Below are 23,784 nucleotides of genomic sequence, written 5' to 3'. Positions count from 1 at the left end.
ATCACAAGTTCCAGCAACAAATGAAAATCTTAACATATAAACGTTCATTACATAAAAGGCACAACCAGCTTTCTAGTCTTTCCTTTTTCTTTTTTTTTTTTAAATAAAGCAAAAGTAACTTGATTATGACAAGCCAGGGGCAATTATCGTCCTACTATAACAAGTATGACAAGGCTGCATGTTCTCACAACACTTCACAACATAAATGTAGTCATATCCTTGGTTTAATTAGAGAGAAGTTGTGTCTTGGGTGAGAAAACTTAATCCATTAGAGGGGGCCCATTTATCATGACATCATCATCTTCTAGCATCAGGAGGAGGTCTGTTGATACCATGACGAGGACTATGAGAATGACTACGAGAATAACGTCTTCGTGGTGAGACGGGACCGTGATTTTCTGTTTCCTACATAACCACCGCCACACCAACTACAAGTCAAGGTCCAGGCTGGAAAGCCAATTCAAGGCTTCATCCATCACCTTGTGGATGTCCTGTAGGCCACCACTGTGAAATTGGTGCCTTGGGCAGTCATACACAATATGAGTAATCGTCTGAGCCACCGGAGAACAATCACAATAAGGGTGATCTGACAGCCCTATTTATGTAGAAGGTAGCCACATCTTCCCTGACTAGTTCTGATCCAGTTTATTTATGACCAAGTCTTCCTAGGAAGATCAAAACCAGGCTGCAGGGATCTTCTACCAGGAAGCTGTTTGTTGGGAGATTGTTGGACCAGTATTCTCTCCATATATCAGATATTGATGGCAGCACAGCTGAAGAGAGTTCGTCCATGGACCAAAGAGGCTTTCTAGATTTGAGGCAAAGACTAGGTGGATTTATGAGAGTCTGGTGTAGGGGTAGGAGTGGGTTGCTCATTACGTTATTAAATTCCTTAATTGAGGCTTGTCTTCTTCGTATGTGCGGTGGAGCAATGTTAGATAAAACAGGCAGCCAGGAGAGAGGGGTGCTTCTCACTGTCCCACTTATTGTGCTCATGATAGAGTTTAGCTGGGTGTGTGTAATGTTAGTGTGTGTGTGTACTTCTTTCCCTGACAGGGGCACAATATTCTACTGCAGAGAATGCCAGGTCTAGTGCAGACACCCTTAGAACTTCTGCACCACAACCCCAGGTTGTTCCAGCAAGTCTTGAAATGATATTATTTCTGGCTTTAATTTTATTGGAGAGGTTGATGATCTGACTTTTATAGGTTAGGCTTCTGTCCAGGCTCACTCCAAGGTATTTTGGGTGAGGCTCGTGTTCTAAAATTTTTTCACAGAAAGAAAGATTGAGTTGTCAATTTGCCTCTGCATTGTACAGGTGAAATACTGCGGACACTATTTTCGTTGGATTTGTCTTCAAGTACCACTGCTTAAGGTACTCTTCCAGAGTGTTCAGGTCTGTATTCAAGGTTGATTCTTGGTTGGTAAAGGAGGTGGATTGATGTAAGATTGCTAGGTCATCGGCATACATATACTTGCTTGATCTGGTATAAGGTAGATCATACACGTAGATGTTAAAAAGTATAGGGGATAACACAGAGCCCTGAGGAAGACCGTTGTGAAGGAATCTGGGCCTGCTCTTTTTTCTGCCAATATTGACCCGGATCTTTCTGTTGGAGAGAATAGAATCAAAAAGTTGGAAAGTTGTTTTACACTTTATAATATTTCCTAGTTTTAGGAAGAGGCCTCTGATCCAGACAGTGTCATAAGCAGATATTAGGTCATTGAAAGTGACTCCAGATTTAAGTTTCTTCTGGAAGCCTGCTTCAATTTGAGTTGTCAGGGCCAGGACCTGGTCACAGCAACTTCTTCCTAGAAATTTATGTACATTTAGTCATACAAATACAACATTTATTTTACAAATGATATTCTATCTTTTTCAATTTAACTACTTGAATACAAATCCTACCCTACAGTTCTTCTTTATGAAGTGGTCAATAACATCGTCATAAAAAGTTGGTTGTTACTTAATTTTCCCAAGCAACACACACACACTTGTAAAGGCTGGCTGAAGCTCACTGGCTAGACCTACATTGACTGCGTATGGCCTGTTAAACACAGGCCATATGCAGTCAAATGGCTATGCAATCGCACGAAATCACAGTGCTGCTGTGAAGACCTGGAAGCTCCCTACAACCGAGCAAGCATCGGCCTTCGCTACACAACGCAAAGCTCAGTTATTGCCACACAAGCTTAAGACGTCTTCTGTCTACAAAAATAAAAGCCTAAATGGAATGCTTATAAATGCATGCATTTATTAACAAATAAATATTGCTTCTTTCTCAATTGATGAGTTTGCATAGCAAGCATGGAGAATTTGCCCCTGCATTTTGATGATGTTGTTTGTCCTGTTGACGACCATGCTGACATAACCTTAGAGACTGTTCCTTGACGAACATGTGTAATTTCAACTGTTCTGATCACAGATTGACCTGCAAGCCTCGCTACAACAATCACATCCATTTCAAAGTCATTGAGGTCCTGTCTGGATTCCATTCTAACATGCCATTTATTGCATGTTACAATGGGCCTCCGTTTGCTTTATAAACACATCACTAGGAGTGTCAAGAGTGAATTTTCATATCAATTACATCTATATTTGGTGCTTTTTTTTGTCCATTACATATATATATATATATATATATATATATATATAGATGCAGACACAAGGGTGTGCTGAAAAGTTGTAACAACCATGAATGAACTGAGGTAGAACCTCAATTGCAGTTTGATATATTAATGTATAGCAAAGATTTGGATGGAGATATTCAGTTGTTTGCAAATGATGCAAAGTTGGGATGAACCATGAAGAACAGAAAAGATGTTGTGGCCTTACAAGAAGACTTGAATAAATTGAGTGATTGGGCACGGGAATGAGGGATGTTGCAAAATGTCAGCTTTTGAAATTTGGGAAACAAAGATGGGATGCAGAATCTATGCTTGGTGAGGATATGTTGTCAGAGGAGGAGGAAATAAGAGATTTTGGGGTGATAGTGGATAAGGATCTGAAATTTAGGGGACACATTGCCAAAACTGTGAAGACAACACAAAGGCTTCTGGGAATGATGCAGAGGACACTGACTTGTAGAAGTAGGAATTTTCTTGTTCAACTGAATAAAGCTTTGATTAGGCCACACATGGATTATGTACCCAGATTTGGTCACCTGGTTTTCAGAAGGATGAAGATACGTTGGAAAGGTTGCAGAGGTGACTGACTAATGTAGTTTCTAACCTCTGGAATGTCGAATATGAGGAAAAATTGAGAAGATGCAATTTGCAGAATCTGGTGGATAGGAATAAAAGGGGAAATATGATAGAGACCTACAAGTTAGTAAGGGGTTGTTATAGGATCAATGCTGGAGAGATTCGGCAGAAAACAGTGGGAGATCAGAGGAGAACCAGAGGTCATCCCTGGAAACCATATAAAGAGGATATGAATAGGGGAGTGAATATCAGGTTTTTATCAAGCAGAGTTTTGAATGTTTGTAATGCCTTGCCTGAGAGTGTGGTATCTGCAGAAAACTTGAATGTGTTTAAAGCATGGTATGATTAGCTGTGTGTAAGACAAAAGGACCTCCTAGATCAGTCTTTAACTCCATTGGGGGTCTTGGATAATAATAATAATAATAAATATCAGCTCCACACATTAAAGTTCCCAAGACCTAGGACATTACAGTGAGCAAGGAGCTATAAGGAAGAAAGGAATTTGCCGATGTGTTTCTTGAAGACCTGAGGATAACAATCATTTCATCCTATAACAAAATGATGAGTTTGGAGTTCAACTATATAAGGGTGTTAAAGAAAAGTGGAGCAGCACTAATGAAAAACCTAGATAAGACATAATACTGCAACAGGGCAACTATGGGAAAATTACTGGAGAGAGAGAGAGAGACATGGAGGAAGATGTCACCATTTAAGCAAATTGTTCGTGTCTAAATATGATCAAGCGTTCTGGAGTCTTAGATACACCACCCCAAATATGGAAACAGTATTTTAAGGTTGGACAGATCTGTGCTTTGTAAAGTGCCAGGGGAGAAGTACTATCTGGAACATAGGAATACCAAAATATTTTGGAAGTGAAGGATTCTATGGACCTAATGTTCTTATACCAGGATTAGATTATGTGCAAGAGTTAACCCAAGAAGAGAAAATATATTCTGTTGAGAAGAATGTTGTCAAACATGAGGAGAGGAGGTATAGTCTTTTTTCCTGTAAATGAGATAGGATTGCATTTTGGTGCGCTAAACTTCACCAGGTTGTTCTCATCCCATTTAAAAATGGCAAGGGGGACCAGGGTTAAGACTCTGGTTAAAGAATATCATGAAGCGTGAATTACCTCAGCATTATAAGATTTTGGAAATGAAAGAGAAGAGTTTTATTCTTGAGAGACATTTGTGACATGAAATTAAGAATTATCAACACATAACCACAAGAATATTTTAATATTTGCCAAATTTTTCAGTCCAATATTAACAGACTATCATCAGTGGCTTGATTGATAGGAACAGTTTTTAGAAGGTGGAATACAGACAATTGATTATTCAAAAGTAGAATGAGCCATGTAATGTTATATTGCTAAGCACTAAAGAGAGGTAAATTTCATCAGTGATGAATAAATTATAGGTATCAATTCACAATTTCATACAAGAATCTTCATTCATAAATTCAATTAAAGATAACATTAGACTAATGTAAGAACTAGAAGTTCTCAATTGAAAAAAAAAAAAACTTGGTGTGTTATCCGGATTTAACTTTCCCATATTCTTGTCAAGGATAGACAATCATTTCGATTCAAGTTAGGGCATTGAAGTAAGGCCTCAGCACTCTCTTTGAATAGGCATTCGAATTTATAGCGACATCTGTGTAGAAGGCGAGTCCTGGAGACCAGAGAATGTTGTGGCTTGTCTCTATCTCGTGTTGCCCAATCCAGAATTATCGGATTTGTTGTGAAGAATGTAAGATTGATGTTCTTTGTATTATTTTTCTGTAGAGCGTCCGGTTTGTCCAAAGTACGACAGATTCACATAGAAATATCCACCTATTCCCCTCTTCTATATGTCGCTACTTGGTGTATATCAAGTTCCGTGCGACTGCAATCTGTCGTACTTTGGACAAACCGGATGCTCTATAGAAAAAACAATAAAGAACATCAATCCTACATTCTTCACAACAAATCCGATAAGGCTGGATTGGGCAACATGGAATAGAGACAATCCACAACATTCTCTGGTCTCTAGGATTCACCTTCTATACAGATGCCACTATAAATTCGAATGCCTATTCAAAGAGTGCTGAATCCTTACTTCAAAGCCCTAACTTGAATTGAAATGATTGCCTATCCTTGTCAAAAATATGGAAACGTTTAATCCGGATAACACACTATTTTTTTTTTCCAATTGAGATCTAGTTCTTACATTAGTCTAATGTTATCTTTAATTGAATTTATAAATTAAGATTGTTGTATGAAATTGTGAATTGATACCTATAATGTATTCATCGCTTGCTAGCAAAATAAATAATGTAAATTTTTAAGAACAGGAGTGAAAGACCCAATTTCACCACTCCCACACAGGAAGTGTCTGGATATTGGTATGTAACTTTGCATATCTAGGCATGGCTTGGACAATGCCCCCTTGCAAGCTGCTATACTTGGACTCCCTCCAGACACAACCTGGCAATGACATCAGCAATAGAATTATTCACCAGTTGATTGTGAAGCCTCCCAAAAGGTTGCCAACAGGTTCTGTCCCATGGACTATGTGACATCTTTACTGTGGAGATTGATTTTACTTCTGTACCATCGAATGGAGGAGGCAATGGTTCCATGTAACCATGTAATAATGATGTGGAGAAATTATGAACATCATCTGCACTGCATGTATTAATTTCACCCTATAATGAAATGGAAAGGATGGAAACCAGAAATCCTAGAGATGAAACATGGTAAAGGTCCCTTCACACCTCCAGTAAGCAGGGCGATGTCTCTCCAAGTGGTGAAAGACAGCTGCCACCAAGAGGTCTGGTTGGTATTTCCTCTAGATAAGGAAGGTATAGTTGTTGCTTCAATATTGGAATGTAACTTTGCATACGTAAAAGAAATTAAAGATGGAAAATTAAAATCATGTGAATTAAATTTATTAGCTGCCTATGTATGATAGGTATTCTCAGTATATTGTTAATGGAACACAATATAAAATTACAATTTAAGAATCATTTTCAAAAAGTACAACTGTAACATTAATAGGACAATATTTAGTCAGTAAAATCCCAATTATTTTAAAAACAACGTTACATTAATATAATAATAAGGAATTTGTATAAAAATCATGTAATATTTCCAGTAAAGGGGATAACTGAGCAGTGGCGCACCCAGGATTTAATTTTGGAGGTGGATGGCCGAATTGAACGGATAAAAATATTTTTAATGCAGTGAATTTGCAATAAAAACATTTTTATCTCTTCAACTAAAATTCGTTAAATTTCATCCATTAAATAAAATTCATTAGGTGATTATAAAAATTTATTTAAAGAATAAAATCCAGTTTTCTTTTCTTTTTACAAAGCTCTTGAATTATTTCAGTTGTGGTTACATTAATCTCTCTGTGCATATACAGCAAAGCCAGTCCGTTCAATCGTGATTGTGCCATGGTAGATCTTAAATAGGTTTTTAAAGGCATAAGTTAGAAAATGAGCTTTGAAAAAATCACTGACGCTTGTTGTTACTGGCATTGCAAATATTTTTAATAAGTTATGGATGTTAGGATATATCATTTTGTCACACTTTGAAACTGCATCAACGGCATTTTTGCAAAGAGCTATTACAAACGGTTTTTAAAATTTCTTATACCACAACTTCAATTCGGCATTCAAAATTGCTGGATTTGTATAAGGCAAATCACCGGCATAAAATTAACACAACTAACGAAAATCTTCCATTGCACTTGCTGTTGGAACATCTTTTCCATTTGGTAGGTAAGAAAAAAAATTTTTTCAAAATGTTGCAGTACCGAGTGAAACGTTCCTGAAGTTGAGTTAATATTTGATCAATAAATGGAATGCCATAGTTGTCCTAAAATACACTTCTACAGAATCGGCTGGAACATTGGATCTTAATGTTTGTTTTGATGAAATCCTTGGCTTTTTAATGTCAATATTAAAATTATTGGCTTTTATACATGCTTGATCGTAAATATCTGTAATTGAAAAATCTGGTGTTTCACGAATTTTTTATTTAATTGAGCCACAACATCATCAACAAAATTTACGGCACTTAAGAGGTCACTGTCATTTTTTGGATTATTTCAGACAATGGTAAGGTGTACACAAATATTTTTTGCAAGCTAAATAAAGATATTATAAAACCAAATTCACACAACGAATTATTCAAAAGTTTTGCTTTAGAGGACGAGTCTCTGTCTTCCCAAGAAATTATTATTTCAAGACTATGAATCACTGCATCATATAATTCCACCATGGTCATGATGGCTTTATGGCATTCCACCCACCTAGTCGGGCGTAGTTTCTGTTTCTTAGTATGCAGTGTATATTTATCAATGTTGTCAACAAGGACGTCCTGTCTCTTAGGGGTATTGAAGAAATTGTGTACCTTTTCAATTATGCCAATGCAATTTCTTATTTCAATCACAGATACAGCATTGCCAATCGCCAAATTCAAACTATGTGATGCACAATGAACATATAAAGCTTGGGGATATATAGCTGGTATGTGAGATTGGACACCATTAAGCTTTCTGCTCATTGATATGGCACCGTCATAACCTTGCCCACGTAAATATGACAAATCGATGCCATAATTATTTAAGCTTTCTAATATTTTGTTAGATAAGTTTTTTCTTGTGGTGCTTGTTACAGGAACAAATTGTAAAAATTGTTCACAAATTTTGTTGTTATTTTCTTCGTCTATGCCGGCCTGGTTTGCAGAGTGGTTTTTCTTACACTTTATTTAAACTTCGAACAGCAACCTGAAAACCTTATGGTTTTTTGTTGTTAATTTTTTTTTATAGTATAGTGAGTACTAATAGTATTTAACATTCAAACTATTCTAAATATCTACAAAATTCATATCACTCACTATGATCTGCCTGCAAAAATCACTTTTTCCAAAACAGTTAATGGCACAAGTCCCATTAGTGAGTGTGCCTTATATAACATCTCTAAAAGTCTTGGCACATTCACTGTTACAGTTCATCTTAACACTTCAAATACTTACATGCTTTCTGAGATAAGCTCCAATATCAGAGTGACACACTTTCTCTCTCTCTCTCTCTTCAGAATCCAAAAGGCTGCGGATTAGAATCCCACTGTGGGCATGGATGTTTGTGATTGTATGTGAAAGTACTAGTGGTGGTAGTGCGGTAGTGGCGTTGGTGTTAGGTGATGAAGGTTGGTGGAGTAGTGAGATGCAGAGTTGTAGAGTAGATGCCCCTCTCTCTCTCGATGAGTCTTTGGACTCCGTGGAGGTGTGATGAAATAATAATAATAATTATAATATACCTGGCACACAAGGAAAGATGTTCAGTGGTAGAAATGTCACAAGTTTCATTGGCAAGAATTGAAAAACATTTCGCCGAATTAATTTAATCAAATTATAAAATTAAATTTTATAATTTGATTTTGTATGTTCCAGCTAATGTAGGTAGCTTTTTTGGTAGAATGTTTAAAATGTTCAGCCAAGTTTTTGTCCCCCACATTGATTCTCATCCTTAGCAAAGCTCGAAAATTGCCTTCATTGGCGATTGGCTCGGTTCAAATGAAAATTCTTCATAATCACGATGCCCTCTCAAGGGTATATTTTGCCGACCACATAAAATTACTGTTTTTATAAACAGCTCTAATCGTTTCCGATTAACTGCAGCTTGTGATGCACTATCTACATCAAGTTGTCAATTGATTGGAAGACATTTTCCATGTTGAATATTGTTTAGCCTTTCATAAGTCATAACAGCCGTTATATGATATTTTGTTTTTTGATGATTATTAAATTTCTCAATGGCTTTCTTCCAATTATTATAACCTTGGGTAACTAACTCCCCAGGTACTTCAGATTTAGATTTTCCAACATTAGCAGGTGCAAAAAATACAATATTTACAATATGCACTATTTTCAACTTGAGAGTACATAAGCCATGTAAATGTTTCCAACCATGTGTATTGAAAACTTCATCTGTGAATTGCAGCACAGGTCGCAGGAAAATTAAAATTTGGTTCTGGTTTCCACATTTTCACAATATCTAAATTATCATCAGAATTAAATGTTTGTTCTTTCAAAAATGCGATGTATACAAACCTCAGGTCACCATTTGCCTTCTTGATCAGTATGAACGGGCTGTTCCAACAGGATACTGACTTTTCGATCACTCCTGCTTTCTCATATTCATCCATAAGCTTCTCTAATCTAATTTGTCAACGTGTTCGAGGGGGGTCGGGTATTGTTTTATGTGTGTGGGTGAGGTTGAGGTTAATTGTACAGTGTGCTCTACTGCATTTGTACAATTTGTACAGGTAAGGATTGCTTATCCCTTCAGTGAATACCCTGGAGTGTAGTTTATGTGCTACGTCAAAGAACAGTCTTATCTCCTCTATATCGCATTCAGAGGTATGGTTGTTTATCGATCTATACGTCAATCTCTCCTTCCATGTGATTTGCTTCTCTTCAGATTTTCTTGCGGATATCAGATTAGTTTCAAGTGCCTTATCTTCGTGCAACCTTCTGCATGGGTTGGTTTTGGGGTGGTGGGTTTTTCCACAAAGAGATATTGACTGGGTTCCAAAGTTGCAGGCGAACTGGTTTGCTTTTAGGAAATCCAGCCCCAAGATGACTTGGTTACTCGTGTCTGCAGGTATCTGAGATTATTAAATCATGGGTGAGATCAATTGGGAAGCAGGGGATGGATAATCTTGCTCTCAATTTTGTGGAGGATTGCAACTCAACTTTTGCTATTCCCATAATTTTGTGAGGTTTTTGGAGGAGAATGAGTATTTTGTCATGGGACATGTCAAGCTTTTTGTACATGTTATGTGGGATGACGGATATGTGTGCCCCTGTGTCGAGGAGGAATTCATATAGTGTTTCTTCTATGCTTCCCTGGACGAGGGCGAGGTTCTCCTCAAGGTTTGCCTCAGTTCTGTTGGTGCTCTGCATCTGGTAGTATGTGCTCTCATTGTTCTTCGGGTTTTGGCCCTCAAAAGCTTTTTCCTTTCCACTATGCCTTTCTTCATTTATCATTTTCTGTATTCAGAAGTTTGGGCAATGTTTGCTACTATTTCTTCTCTCTCACTAGCCACTGCGTAGCACTCATCAAGGCTATTTGTTCCTTTGAGGTATATGCTCTCTTGCAATTCAGGCAAGATGCCTATTTGGAATTGTTGTAATGTTAGCCATTCAATGTGTTCTTTGTCGTGTGGAGAGGTTTTTATGTTGTGGGCAATTTTGGACAGTCTGTTGAAGAAATCTGTCACCCTTTCCCCTTTTTTTTTGTAGGCATTTGAGAAATTTTGTAATTGTTTGGTTAACTCCTCCTTTCCTTTTTTTTTTGAACTTGGATATTAATGCTTCTTTAAAGTCATTAAATTTTAGTGCTCTGTTTAAGGTGGGGTGGGAGTGTAACGCTTTCTTTGCTTTTCCTTCTAGCCCACTTCGTATTAAAGTTAAGAGGCTCACTCCAATTGGCTGCCTTTTTAAGTCTTTCCATGTAACAGAGGAAAGAATCTGTCATCATTCCCTTCCCCTGAGAATCTGGGACATATTTGTTTGGGGTTTGTGATTTTGAAAAACTCTGGGTCGCTCATCTCAGTAGATGTTGGTAAGGACATACTTACGCTTTCAATTGATACACTGTTACTAACTCAATATCTCTCTATTAATTTTCAATCTTAATTGAGTTCTGTGTCTGAGATTAAGACCAACTTATCGTGCTTGTATTTACTTGCTTTATGATTTTTTTTCCCTCAAGCACATCCTGTCGACTGCTGCGCCATTGTTATGTCTCACGTGTCCTCTTTCGTTTTACATTATTTCTTTTAACTTTCTATCTTATCTTTTCTTACATTCTATGCTTTATTTATCTCTCATACGTATCAGGGATTTCGTTGCCGAAAAATTGATTTTTTAAGAACGACTGCGCCAGCCGGCAACTAATTTCTGATATTCAAATAGTTAACATTAATTAACATAGGGATCAGGTGATGTGCAGTAGTGGTACTCTATTCACTTTCTTACATGAATTATTTCTCCTCCCTTACTCACACAGGACCGAAAGTTTTTATAAGTGATAACTCAGTCTCAGAGGAACAGAACTCAAGAACTTTGATATAAAATAATACATTTATTAAATCACTAGTAAGGATACACTTTTCTATAATCATTTAAGATATACCTTAAGTAAAATTATCAATGCTAAGTTACCTTCTTTGAACTAAATTGAGAGTCTGAACTCCCCCCCCCCTTTAGATTAAGACATCCAAAATTTCAATCTTTATGTTTAAGTAATTCAATGATATATCTCTGTCATATGATTAAGCTCAGACTTGACTTATTCATACAGGGATACTTAATGCTCATTCTCTAAGCACAATTAAATATAAACTATATACATGGCATATCAAACTCTTTCTAACTTATATTCTAACATGGAAAACAAATTTCAATTCTGCAAAATCTCTATGCCCCACATTTAAGTGAAGATCAGGCTAATATTTAACACTACAGCAAATAGCTTCTTCCTGACAAACAGTTCAAAATTTAGGTTCCCTCCTCGTCACAAGCTTGGAATGGCAGCTGTTTACTTGACACAGACAATTAGTCCAAACAGTCATTAATGCACTTCTTCTTCTTTCTTCTTTCACTCTGCCTTATCCCATGTTAAACGGGGTCAGCGCACGAATCTTTAACCTTCCTCTTCCAAGTTCTCCGGTCCAGGGCATCCTTCGGACTCCATCCTTTCTCTCTAAGATCCTCTGTCATCTTATCCCTCCACCTGAGCTTGGGCCTGCCTCTTTTCCTCCTTCCCTCCAACTCCATATACTCCACTCGTTTACCAACATACTCCTCACCCTTCCTCTCAACATGTCCAAATCACCTCAGCCTACTTTCTTGTATCTTCTTGCCAATTGGTCCCACCTTAACCGTCCCTCTGATGTAGTCATTCCTTATCCTGTCCTTCTTTGTCACACCACTCATCCATCTCAACATCCGCATCTCCGCTACCTCCATCTTCCTCTCCTGTGCCCTGGTTATAGGCCACGTCTCCGCACATGGAGCATCGCCGGCCTCACCACTATCTTATAGAGCTTTCCTTTCCTCTTACAACTCACTCTCTTGTCGCACAGGACCCCGCTTATCTTCCTCCAATTCATCCAACCGCATGTTATTCGGTGCTGTATTTCCTCATCCAGGTCACCATTCCTCTCGACAACCGACCCAAGGTACTTGAATTTCTTACCTGAAATTAGCCTTTCATCCTGGAGTCGTATGACGATATCCTCGTCACTCCCCGTTGACATATATTCAGTCTTCACCCGGTTAATTCTCATGCCGCTCTCCTCCAATGCATTTCTCCACTCTTCCAGAGTATTTTCAAGCTTCTCTCGGGATGATTCGCATAGAACAATGTCATCAGCAAACAGCATGCTCCATGGTGCCTCCTTCTTAACATCCTCCACTAGTACATCCATGACCAGGTCAAAGAGGTAGGGGCTCAGAGCTGACCCTTGGTGTAGCCCTACGACATTAGGGAACCCTTCTGTCATGCCAACACTAGACCTGACCTGAGTTTCTGTTCCCTCATACATCTCCTTCACCAACCTCACGTACTTCTCCGACACCCCCTTCTTCCCCATACACCTCCATACCTCCTGCCTGGCCACTCTGTCGTATGCCTTTTCCAGATCTATAAACACCATGTTCAGATCCACTTGCATCTCTCTATATTTCTCCATCAATCGCCTTAGCGCAAATATTGCATCCGTTGTCCCTCTTCCTGGCATAAATCCAAACTGCTCCTCACCAATTTTCATTTCCTGCCGTAACCTTGCTTCAATTACTCTTTCCCATATTTTTAATGTGTGTGACATCAGCTTGATTCCTCTATAGTTGACACAGTCTTGAACATCTCCTCTTCCTTTGTAGATTGGGACGAGAATACTTTTCCTCCATTCCTCTGGTATCTTTTCCTGTTGGGCTATTTTACACATCAGATCCCATAACATATCCACGCCCTCACTGCCCAAACTTTTCCATACTTTCCCAGGTATCTGGTCTGCTCCCACTGCCTTTCCATTCTTCATTTTTCTCAGTACCCAAACCACTTCCTCTCTACTTATGTCTTGCACCGGTCTCTCATTTACCTCTCCATCCTCGCACCTCTCTCTTGGATTCTCCTCATTTAGTAGTTTTCGGAAATATTCTTTCCATCTTCCTCTGATTTTGTCCTCGTCTTGTAATACTACTCCTGAGGCATCCTTTATCTGCTTGACTGATGTTATGTCTTTCGAAGCCTTATCTCTGGCTTTCGCTATTCTCAACAACTGAGTTTCGCTACCGTTTCTCTCCAGTTCTTCATAAACCTCATCAACTGCCCTCGCTTTCGCCCTTGCTACAGCTCTCTTTGCATTTTTCTTTGCTAATCTATATGCCTCCTTCTCGGCTCTAATTCCAGTCATGTCCCATTTTTTCTTTGCCTCTTTCTTTTCCTTGATCTCCTCCAACTGCACCTCCTCATTCCACCACCATGCCTCCTTCTCCTCAGGTGGTCCCTTTCCTGATGTTATACCAAGCACTTCTTCTCCAATTTTTCTAATATTCCGACTATTAACGTCCCACCATTCTTCCACATCCTCTGGTAACTTCATTTCTTTCAATACCTATTCTTTAAACTTATTCCTTGGTCCTTCCTCTTCCAATTTCCACCACTTTATTCTCCTATGTACCCACCACTTCCGTCTATTCTTCTTTTCCCCTTTTATATCACAGTCCACCACAACCAACCTGTGCTGTGCTGCTACACTTTCTCTATTAATCACTTTACAGTTTTTCACCTCCTTCAGATGTTTCCTACGGCATATAATATAGTCAATCTGACTCATTCTATCCCCACTCTTATAGGTTATCAGATGACCAACTCTCTTCTTGAACCACGTGTTAGCTATAGCCAGATCGAAGGCCACAGCATATTCTATGATTTTTTTACCTTCTTCAATTCTTTCACCACTACTCCAACCTCCATGTACCCTTTCTTCACCACTTCGTCGCCTTCCTACATGCCCGTTCAGATCTGCTCCGACGATCACTCTCTCACCATCAAGGATTCCCATTACTACATGGTCAAGTTTTCTCCAGAATGTCTCTTTCTCCTCATCATCACAACCTACTTGCGGGGCGTAGCCTCACACTATAGTAGCCACACTTCCTCCCATCTCAAGCTTAACGCTCATAATTGTAATTATGAGCGTTAAGCTTGAGATGACTCATTAATGACTAATGAGTAATTAATAAGTCATTAATGACTTAAAACAGTCATTAATGCACTATGGGTAAGATAATGTATGGAGCTCCTCAAAGCCTTGGCTCCTTTCCTTTATATTTGGTTATAATTCCAGAATATATATAAATAAAAGGGTTGTACATTACCATCTTGTCCTTTTTTATGGAGTTTCCTTGACTTCCCCCACGCTTTCACTTCCGATATAGCAAGACTTCTTTAATCCCTAGCCACGTATTTCTATGGCCTCAGCGACTTACTTCTGCTTTCTTTGAAGATTGCCCTTCGTTGGCTTTACATTGGCGTGGTTCACCAATGGCTCCTTACTGAAGTTCTGACTTCATTCCTTAGGTAGCTTTACTCGGCTTGGTTGCACCAGCAACAGGAGATTGTTGCTGAGCACCGCCGACAAGCTTCCTCAGCTATCTGGGTGAAAGTGAGGGGGATCTCATCATTGGCCTACTGAAAAGAGGTGGGGTCAGAGTGCCCAGTAGAAAAGAGAGAGAAGGGGAGCGGAGTGACAGAGAAGTTGAGGTGGGGAAGTGAGGATGATGGGAAAGGGAAAAGGAGAGGAGAGGGAATAGGATGGGAAAGGCGAGTGGGGTGGTGGGGAGTAGGAAAAAGGACATGTAGGCTTCAGCTCATTTTACACATCTTGCTCCACGCTATCAGATGATAACTTTTCACCCCGAAGCTCTTGGCTCACAAGATCGAAAAGACCACGGAGGTAGCCGGTGCCCAGGTGACCTCCCCTATCAGGGCAGCCCGCCTCGAGTAGGCCTGAGCTGACTGGGTTTTTCCTCTAAACTACCCCCATGGGAGACCAGGGAACAAAGCAAACCTCAGAGGGGATGCAGAGACCAAGGAAATGACTAGGAATGGAGCTGCGCTGCAGATGGAGATCTTAAAGCAGCAGCAGGCAGAACTTGATGTTGTTGTGTCTGACATTGCACAGGATTGGAGGTGAACACCACTTGATCTTAAATGTGGTGTCACCCAGAACCTCCCTTTCGGGATGTAAAAACCTCCTTAAGGAACCGTAGAAGTTGTATAAAACGATCCAGGAGAGATCCAACAGATTGCGAGGATTAGTAGGATTAGAAAATTTCTTTCTTACCTTCCAGATGTGGTATTTGAACTCATTAATTATAAATACCACTAACTTCTGCTTGTTGTTGGCTGGGGGAGCGAACTGCAGGAAGATGACTGGCACCTGCAGTAGGAGGGGAATGCAGAGCTCGGTGCTTAGCCTCCTCCAGATGTAGATGGAAATGGGACACCAGTAGAAGGCATGCTCTATGGTCCAGGCTCCCGCAGAAGTCACACAAGGGGTTCCGGATGATGTGGATCCACGAGATGTTGGTGTTGACTGGAAAGCATTTGTACGCAATCCTCCATGCCAGGTCCTTTCTCGACGGGTAGCCTTGATGTTTGGAGAGGTGGTCGAAGAGGATCTCATTGTTATTGATCCCCAGATCCAGAACATCAGTACGAAGGATGTTAAAGAAGTGTTCGTACCATGTGTAGCTGTTCCGAATCCCGGCGATGTTCACACCCGACGAGCGGAGTTGTTGCATAAGCTGGCACAGTCTGTTGTAGTGTTCTGGAACAATGTCTGCTTTGGGACCCTGGTGGACTAGGATCCAAAAAAGGGGAAGCTTGAAGCCTAAGAAATACCACACGAGATAGCTGCAGGGATGTGTGGTATGCACTACTCTGTTTAGTTGGAAAGTGGTATTACTTAGGTATCTGATGTTAAAGGAGGGGAGGCCAAAGCCCTCCGCTTCTCCGGAAGTTGAAGGATCTTGATATCAACTTCTTGGCATAGATTGCTCCAAAAGAACTTCAAGGGCTTCATGTAAAGCTGGATTTCCTGATCCTCGCTGATGTTTGTAATGTTCAGGACGTGCTTAAGTGCAGGGCATATGATGGTTTTGATGACAGAAGCCCTGGAGGAGAGTGACAGCCGCCCATTTTTCCAGTCCTTGAGTTTCTTGATGGTGTTGTTATCAAGATGTTCTAAGTTGAGCACGAGCTGTTCTTCAAACGGGACCCCCAGGATGGTGAGGGGGGTCTGCAGTAAGGACGAGACCTGCAGGGTTGTTGTGCAGGTCCCAGACTCCATACAACTTGATCTTAGTTTTGTCGGGGTTGGCTGTTAGCCCCAACACTTTAAACTTCTTTAGCATGTTGAAGAAGTTAAGTACGGAGTCATTGTCTCTAAGGGTGCCCACCACGTTTGCCGCGTAGGCGATTCGAAGGGATACCTTGGAATCATCCGTGGTGAGAGGAAGTGGAATTCCTCTAACCGCATGAGAGTTGTTGACAGCCCACAGGAACAGTTCAATGGCCAGAGCATAGAGCAGTGGACAGAGGGGACACCCTTGTTTGACCCCTTTCTGGATGGTGATGGGGGTCGGATAGGTGTCCGTTAATGAGGAGGCGAGTAGAGCTGTTGCTGTAGCCTCCTCTGATGATGTTGAGGAGTCCACTTCTGACCCCGACTTTCACTAGAATGTTGAAGAGAAAGGAATGCCAGATGCTGTTGAACACTCGGTTGAGATCAATAGTCAACAATGACATAGAATAGTTCTTGATGTTAACCAGATGTAGCACTTCTCTGATGAGGATGAGATTGAACTCCATCGATCGACCATCTGTATGTTATGGAAGGCTCCGAGGAGTGGGGCTAGCATAAGTACCCTGGCGCTATGACTTGTGCCGAAGCTCCAAAATGATATTACGGGGTACTCATAGCTCAGTCCCTGCATATCTTTGCAATGAAAGAAGTGTGTTTCTTGCAGTAACAAGAGCCAGATGTTATATGCTAGCGTGATATTCCACACCTCCTGTTGTTTTGATGTTTAACGGAGCCCTCAGATATTAAGAGAGGCAAAACAGAAGGGATGGCGGCATTATGATGTTTTTATAGCCGGCTTAGATCTTTAATATGCAGCTGTTTCACGTATTTGACAAGGTTGTCAATCTGCATTTGGTGGGGGGAGGTAGAATATCCAGCTCCCTGCAGACCAGCTTCCAGCTTAACGCACGAGGTAAAGAGGACCTCGAACTCGTGGTGAACGTTCTTGATTTTGAAACTGGTTATTTTTTCTGGTCCGTTTCATATTTGTAGAGGTTAAACTGATTAGCCCGGTTAATTTCTTTATTTTATGGTTAATATTGTGATGGTGAGAGGGGGTTTCCACCTCCATTTCAGACTGCGATGTTGTGGAGTCTGTGCTTCTTTAGGAGCGGATTCGATGTTTCTTGTCTGTTTTAGGTTCTGCTGGTGTTACTGCAGGTTGACGCTTCATTATTTTACCTAAGATGGTCTCGGTAAATTTCTTCTCCCCGCTGTTTGTAGGAAGACTTGGAAATTCAGCGTCTTTTGCAGGCTCTGAACAAAGTGCCTCAATGGGCACCCCTGCACTCTGTGCAAATGTGCGCAGAGAGCAAGATGTTACAGTGCGCTCTGTGCTGGAGCACTTTCGGCAGGGGTGTGGGCGCTTATGTGATATGTGCCCGACGCCGACACAATTCAAGCACGTGGCTCAGGGGTTTCTCTTGTTTCTCCTCTTTTGTCTTCATTTCTTCTGCATGGAGGGGGTTGCTGGCTGCTACCGGGGGCTTGTGAAGAGTCCACAGACGAAGATTCCTCTGATGTTGAGGGGGGGGGATACCTGTTGTTGTGTTATCCATAGCATCGTCTGTATGTTGTTCTACTTCCGACATTGGTAATGGAATGTCGGAAGTGGCCAGGGGGGTACTGATTCCTCAGCAGAAGTTGTTGGTGGGGGGGAACAGTCTCTTCTGCTGGTGTTGTTGCAGTAGGACGCTTTTTAATTTTCCCCAAGACAGTCTGTGCGAAAGTCTTCTCCCCGATGGTGTTGGGGAGTGCCGGAAATCCACCGGCATCTTTTGCAGGCTGCGGATGTAGTGCCTCAATGGGCGCTCTTGCCCTCTCTGCAAATGTGCACAGAGAGCAAGATATTACAGTGTGTTCTGTGGTGGAGCACACTCGGCAGGGGTGTGAGCTCTGTGATATGTGCCCGACGGCGACACAATTAAAGCACTTGGCTCGGGGATAGTCACTACCTAGATGTTCTACCGAGCCGCATCGCGAACACTGTCTTTGCACTCTGGGATAATTTACCATCACGTGCAATGTGCCGATGTTAACTAAGTTGGGCATGGGCTGTTTCATGTCCATCATGAAGGTAACTTCCCCAGAGTACCAAGCAGGGTCTTCCTTGGAGAATCAGAATCGACCGCTTCCCATAGAGAAGATGTCGATTCTGATTTGACGAACCTGCGACCCCACCATACTTGGGGTAACCTGCTTCCCTTAGACTGAGAAACCCTCTAGAACTTTATCTCTCGTGGATGCATTTTTGACAACGAACAAGAATCGTCCTCCTCCATAGGTGGTGAAGGAGAAGATGTTATTAACTCCTACAAGCTCCTAAAGTACTGTTGTAAGGACTCTGGGGTCTTCCAAGCCTGGAATCTCCACTCCTATGGTCCGGGTCCTGGGGAGATGAGGATCACCTTACTCATATTGGTCTCTGCGTCTGTAAAGAAAAAGAATTAGAGTCCGAAGACTCTAGAATAATCCCGTAGTGCGTAAAAACGCACTACCAGCAATTTAATGGTTAGTAACAAAACAACAACAAAGTAGTATAAATGTTAAAAAAAAGAAAAACACAATAAATTCAACAAAGTAACTATAAAAAAAATTTTCAAGAGTTTCCGGGGTGATAGTGAGGGGATTTCACCATTGGCCTACTGAAAAGAGGTGGAGCCAGAGTGCCCCGGTAGAGAAGAGAAAGAATGGGAGGTGAGTGAAAGACAAGTTGAGGTGGGGAAGTGAGGAGGATGAGAAAGGGAAAAGCAGAGGAGAGGGAATAGGATGGGAAGGGCGAATGGGGAGGTGGGGAGTAGGAAAAAGGAAATGTAGGCCTCAGCTCATATTACACATCTTGCTAGCTCCACGCTATTAGATGACAACTTTTCACCACGAAGCTCCTGGGTCTCAAGATCGAAAAGACCACGGAGGTAGCCGGTAGCCAGGTCTGCCCTTTCAGGGCAGCCCGCCTCGAGTAGGCCTGCGCTGCCTGGGTTTTTCCTCCGAACTACCCCTGGGGGAGACCAGGGAACAAAGCAAACCTCAGGGGGGGATGCAGAGACCAAGGAAATGACTAGGAATGGAGATGCACTGCAGATGGAGATCTTAAAGCAGCAGCAGGCAGAACTTGTTGGTGTTGTGTGTGACATTGCGCAGGATTGGAGGTGAACACCACTTGATCTTAAATGTGGTGTCACCCAGAGCCTCCCTTTCGAGATGTAAAAACCTCCTTAAGGAACCGTAGAAGTTCTATAAAACGATCCAGGAGAGATCCAACAGATTGCTAGGATTAGTAGGATTAGAAAATTTCTTTCTTACCTTCCAGATGTGGTATTTGAGCTCATTAATTATAAATACCACTAACTTCTGCTTGTTGTTGGCTGGGGAAGTGAACTGCAGGAAGATGACTTGCTCCTGCAGTAGGAGGGAAATGCGGAGCTTGAAGCTTAGCCTCCTCCAGATGTAGATGGAAATGGGACACCGGTAGAAGGTATGCTTCACGGTTTCCAGGATCCGCAGGTCACACAAGGGGTTCCGGATGATGTGGATCCGCGAGATGTTGGTGTTGACTGGAAGGCGTTTGTACGCAATCGTCCATGCCAGGTCCTTTCTCGACGTGTAGCCTCGATGTTTGGAGAGGTGGCCAAAGAGGATCTCGTTGTTACTGATCCCCAGATCCAGAACATCGGTACGAAGGATGTTAAAGAAGTGTTCGTACCATGTGTAGCTGTTCCGGATCCCGGCGATGTTCACGCCCGACGAGCGGAGTTGTTGCATAAGCTGACACAGTCTTTGTAGTGTTCTGGAACAATGTCCGCCTTGCGATCCTGGTGGACTAGGATCGCAAAAAGGGGAAGCTTGAAGCCTAAGAAATACCGCACAGGATAGCTGCAGGGATGTGGGGTCTGCAGTACCCTGTTTGGATGGAAAGCGGTATTACTTAGGTATCTGATGATAAAGGAGGGGAGTCCGAAGCCCCCCCCCGCTTCTCCTGAAGTTGAAAGATCTTGATATCAACTTCTTGGCGTAGATTGCCCCAGAAGAACTTCAGGGGTTTCATGTAAAGCTGGATTTCCTGATCCTCGCTGATGTTTGTAATGTTCAGGACATGCTGAAATGCAGGGCATATGATGTTTTTGATGACAGAAGCCCTGGAGGAGAGTGACAGCCGTCCATTTTTCCATTCCTTGAGTTTCTCGATGGTGATGTTGTTGAGATGTCCTATGTTGAGTATGGGCTGCCCTTCAAACCGTACCCCGAGGAAGGTGAGGGGATCGGCAGTAGGGACAAGACCTGCAGTGATGTTGTTCAGCTCCCAGACACCATACGTTTTGATCTTGGTTTTGTCGGGGTATGATGTTAGCCCCGACACTTTAAACTTCTCTTGGATATTATAGAAGTTTAATGTGGAGCCATTGTCCCTAAGAGTGCCCACCATGTCATCCGCATAGATGATTACCTTGGAATCATTCGTGGTGGGAGGAAGTGGAATTCCTCTAACCGCATGAGAGTTGTTCACAGCCTGCAGGAATGGTTCAAGGGCTAGAGCAAAGAGCAGCGCACTGAGAGGTCACCCTTGTTTGATCCCTTTCTGGATGGTGATGCGGTCAAATAGGTGTCTGTTTATGAGGAGGCGAATAGAGCTGTTGTTGTAGCCCCCTCTGATGATGTCAAGGAGTCAACTGCTGAACCCAACTTTCCCCAAGATGTTAAAGAGAAAGGAATGCTGGACTCTGCGAACGCTCAGTTGAGATCGATAGTCAACAATGCCATAAAATAGTTTTTGATGTTAACCAGACGTAGCACTTCTCGGATGAGGATGAGATTGAACTCCATCGATGGACCAGGAACACAATACACTTGTGTCCTTTTGATGATGTACCTCATCCCGATCTTCAGTCTGTTGTTGAGAACATGGGTAAGGATCTTATAGTCTATGTTCGACATACTGATGGGATGCCAGTTTTTGATGATGGAAGGGTTCCTGTTGGTCTTCAGGATGAAGACAGTATGGCATTCCATAAATTCTCGTGGCATGTTTCCGGTGGTGAGGTAGATGTAAAATATTGCCACAAGAATAGGGAGGATGTGGTCCCAGGCCTCTTGGTTCTGTGCTTAATCCGTCTGGCCTAGGTGATTTCTTTGTACAGCACTGTTTAAACTGATGTTATTTTTGCCGCTGTAAATGGTGCATCCAACCCTGCTTGGGTGTGCGCAGGGAAGGATTCAATGTTCCAACAGGAGTAATCCTTGGGGGCACTGTTGTCTTGATAGAGTTGACTGTAGTACCCCCAGAAGGCATTCATGATGATAGGTGGAGTGGTGTGACTACACCCGCTTTTGGTGATGTTAATGATGGTTCGCTCCTGCCGGAAGTTGACGTGTCGCCTGTTATAGCAGGCAGCCGATTGCCTGTCTTCCAAGCAGAGTTGGAGACGGACCTTCATGTTCTTTTCATCCACCTGCTTTTGTTTCTCCAATGCAATGTCAAGATTAATGATATGGATGGCATTGTGACATGGAAAGCCTTGGCGTTGGCTGGCCACGAACCAGCTCCTCTCCTTGTAAAGGTCCCGGAGCCGAGCTCTTCTAAAGAAGGCACGTTCCTGGCCCCATTTTTTCATATTTTCTTTGATGGTAAGTTTAAGCCATGCCCAGGCGTCCCAGTCCCAACCAGCGGTGCTCCAGGTAGAGCACAGTTGATTGAGCTTGGCCAAGAACAGGCCCAGACCAACATTTACAACTTCTAAAGGATGGTACCTGAGCAAGACTAATTTGTGGCCCCGAGATGGAATAGTTGACTGGAACGTGTCTTATTGTCTCGGCTCTGGAGACAAGGGATGGTGATAGATAAAGGTGGTCGATCTGTGTGCCGATGCATCGGCCTGTCCAAGTATAATCCCGACAGTAGGGGGTTGTGAGCCCTCCAGATGTCTGTCAATTAGAGATTCCTAAGGTGGTTTCCAATTCTCTGTAGCCAGCAGTACCTGTGTTGGGATTTCCCCCTACTTTATTGTAGGCCGGGTCTGCCACACAGTTGAAGTCCCCCATCAAAATGACATGATGTGCACCATATATATAGTTGTGTAGTGACTGGAAGAATGCAGGCCTAGATGGTCGGCCTGCCATGGCGTAGATGTTAATGTACCCGGTGGTACAGTCCCGGTACTTCCAGTCGATGGCAAGGCTCTCCCCTCTGTATCCCTCTGGATGTTATGGAAGGCTCCAAGGAAGGGGGGCAGCATAAGTACCCTGACCCTGCCAGTGGCATTTGTGCTGAAACTCCAGTATGATTGGACCGGGTACTTATGGCTCAGTTCCTGCATGTCTTTAAAGTGGAAGAAGTGTGTTTCCTGCAGAAACCTAAGAGCCGGATGTTATGTGCTTGCATAATATTCCACACCTCCTGCTGTTTAGATCGTGAACGGAACCCTCTGATGTTGAGGGATGCAACACAGAAGGGGGAGTGGCTACATTACGGTATTTTAGGTAATTTAAACCCGGTCTAGGTCTTTAATACGTGGTTCTAGTAACAAGACTTATACGTTGGTTAGCCATAACTGGTAATTGGTTTACGGAATTAACAACGCATATAAAGTATATTAATTAAAGGTAACTTTAATGAATAACTTCTATATTTCGGCAATGTCACATTGCCATCTTCAGGAACATAAAGATATGGTATGTGCACTCAGGAACTAACACAAAGCAAATGAGGAAGAAAGTAAGAAACTAATATTGTTCCTAAAGTCCTAATGGTGCCCTCTTGCGGGCTAATTTGGTAGTCTTGGCAGTTGGGCTGAAGTTCTCATAATGAAAGTCTCCCAGATTTTGATGTCTCCTCCCTATTCACTAATGTCCCACTCAAAGAAACCCTTGAGCTCAATCCAAGCCAAGTTTCCTCCCGATATCTCAGCCCTATTTCAGTTCACAATGAACTCAGGCTATTTCGTTTGGCAAGGAAAGTTCTACAAACAGATAGAGGGGACAGCCATGGGTTCACCACTTTCCCCACCCTTGGCCAATTTCTTTATGGAGACATTTGAAGAGAAAGCCTTAAACTCCGCTCCACAAAAACCCACTATTTGGCTTCGTTATGTGGATGATGTGTTTGCTATTTGGCCACATGGCTCAGACACACTCCACTCCTTCCTAGCACAC

At 42.0% G+C, this 23,784-nt stretch overlaps 1 protein-coding gene across 1 annotated transcript in view; it reads left to right on the top strand.

Moving 5' to 3' along the window:
• The first annotated feature begins 21,537 nt into the window (after window positions 1-21,537).
• LOC150092465 (uncharacterized) overlaps window positions 21,538-23,784 on the top strand; it is a 195,787-nt gene continuing 193,540 nt past the window's right edge. The window contains exon 1 of the mRNA XM_090414868.1: window positions 21,538-21,675. Coding sequence (XP_090270994.1) covers window positions 21,538-21,675 — 138 coding nt within the window. The remainder of the gene's footprint in view (window positions 21,676-23,784) is intronic.

Source organism: Typopeltis vanoorti, chromosome 26 (genome assembly GCF_054136105.1).
Source record: "Typopeltis vanoorti isolate ZY-2024b chromosome 26, IOZ_Tvanoo_1.0, whole genome shotgun sequence".
Taxonomy (NCBI): domain Eukaryota; kingdom Metazoa; phylum Arthropoda; class Arachnida; order Uropygi; family Thelyphonidae; genus Typopeltis; species Typopeltis vanoorti.
This window is presented reverse-complemented; position numbering and strand designations above follow the sequence as displayed.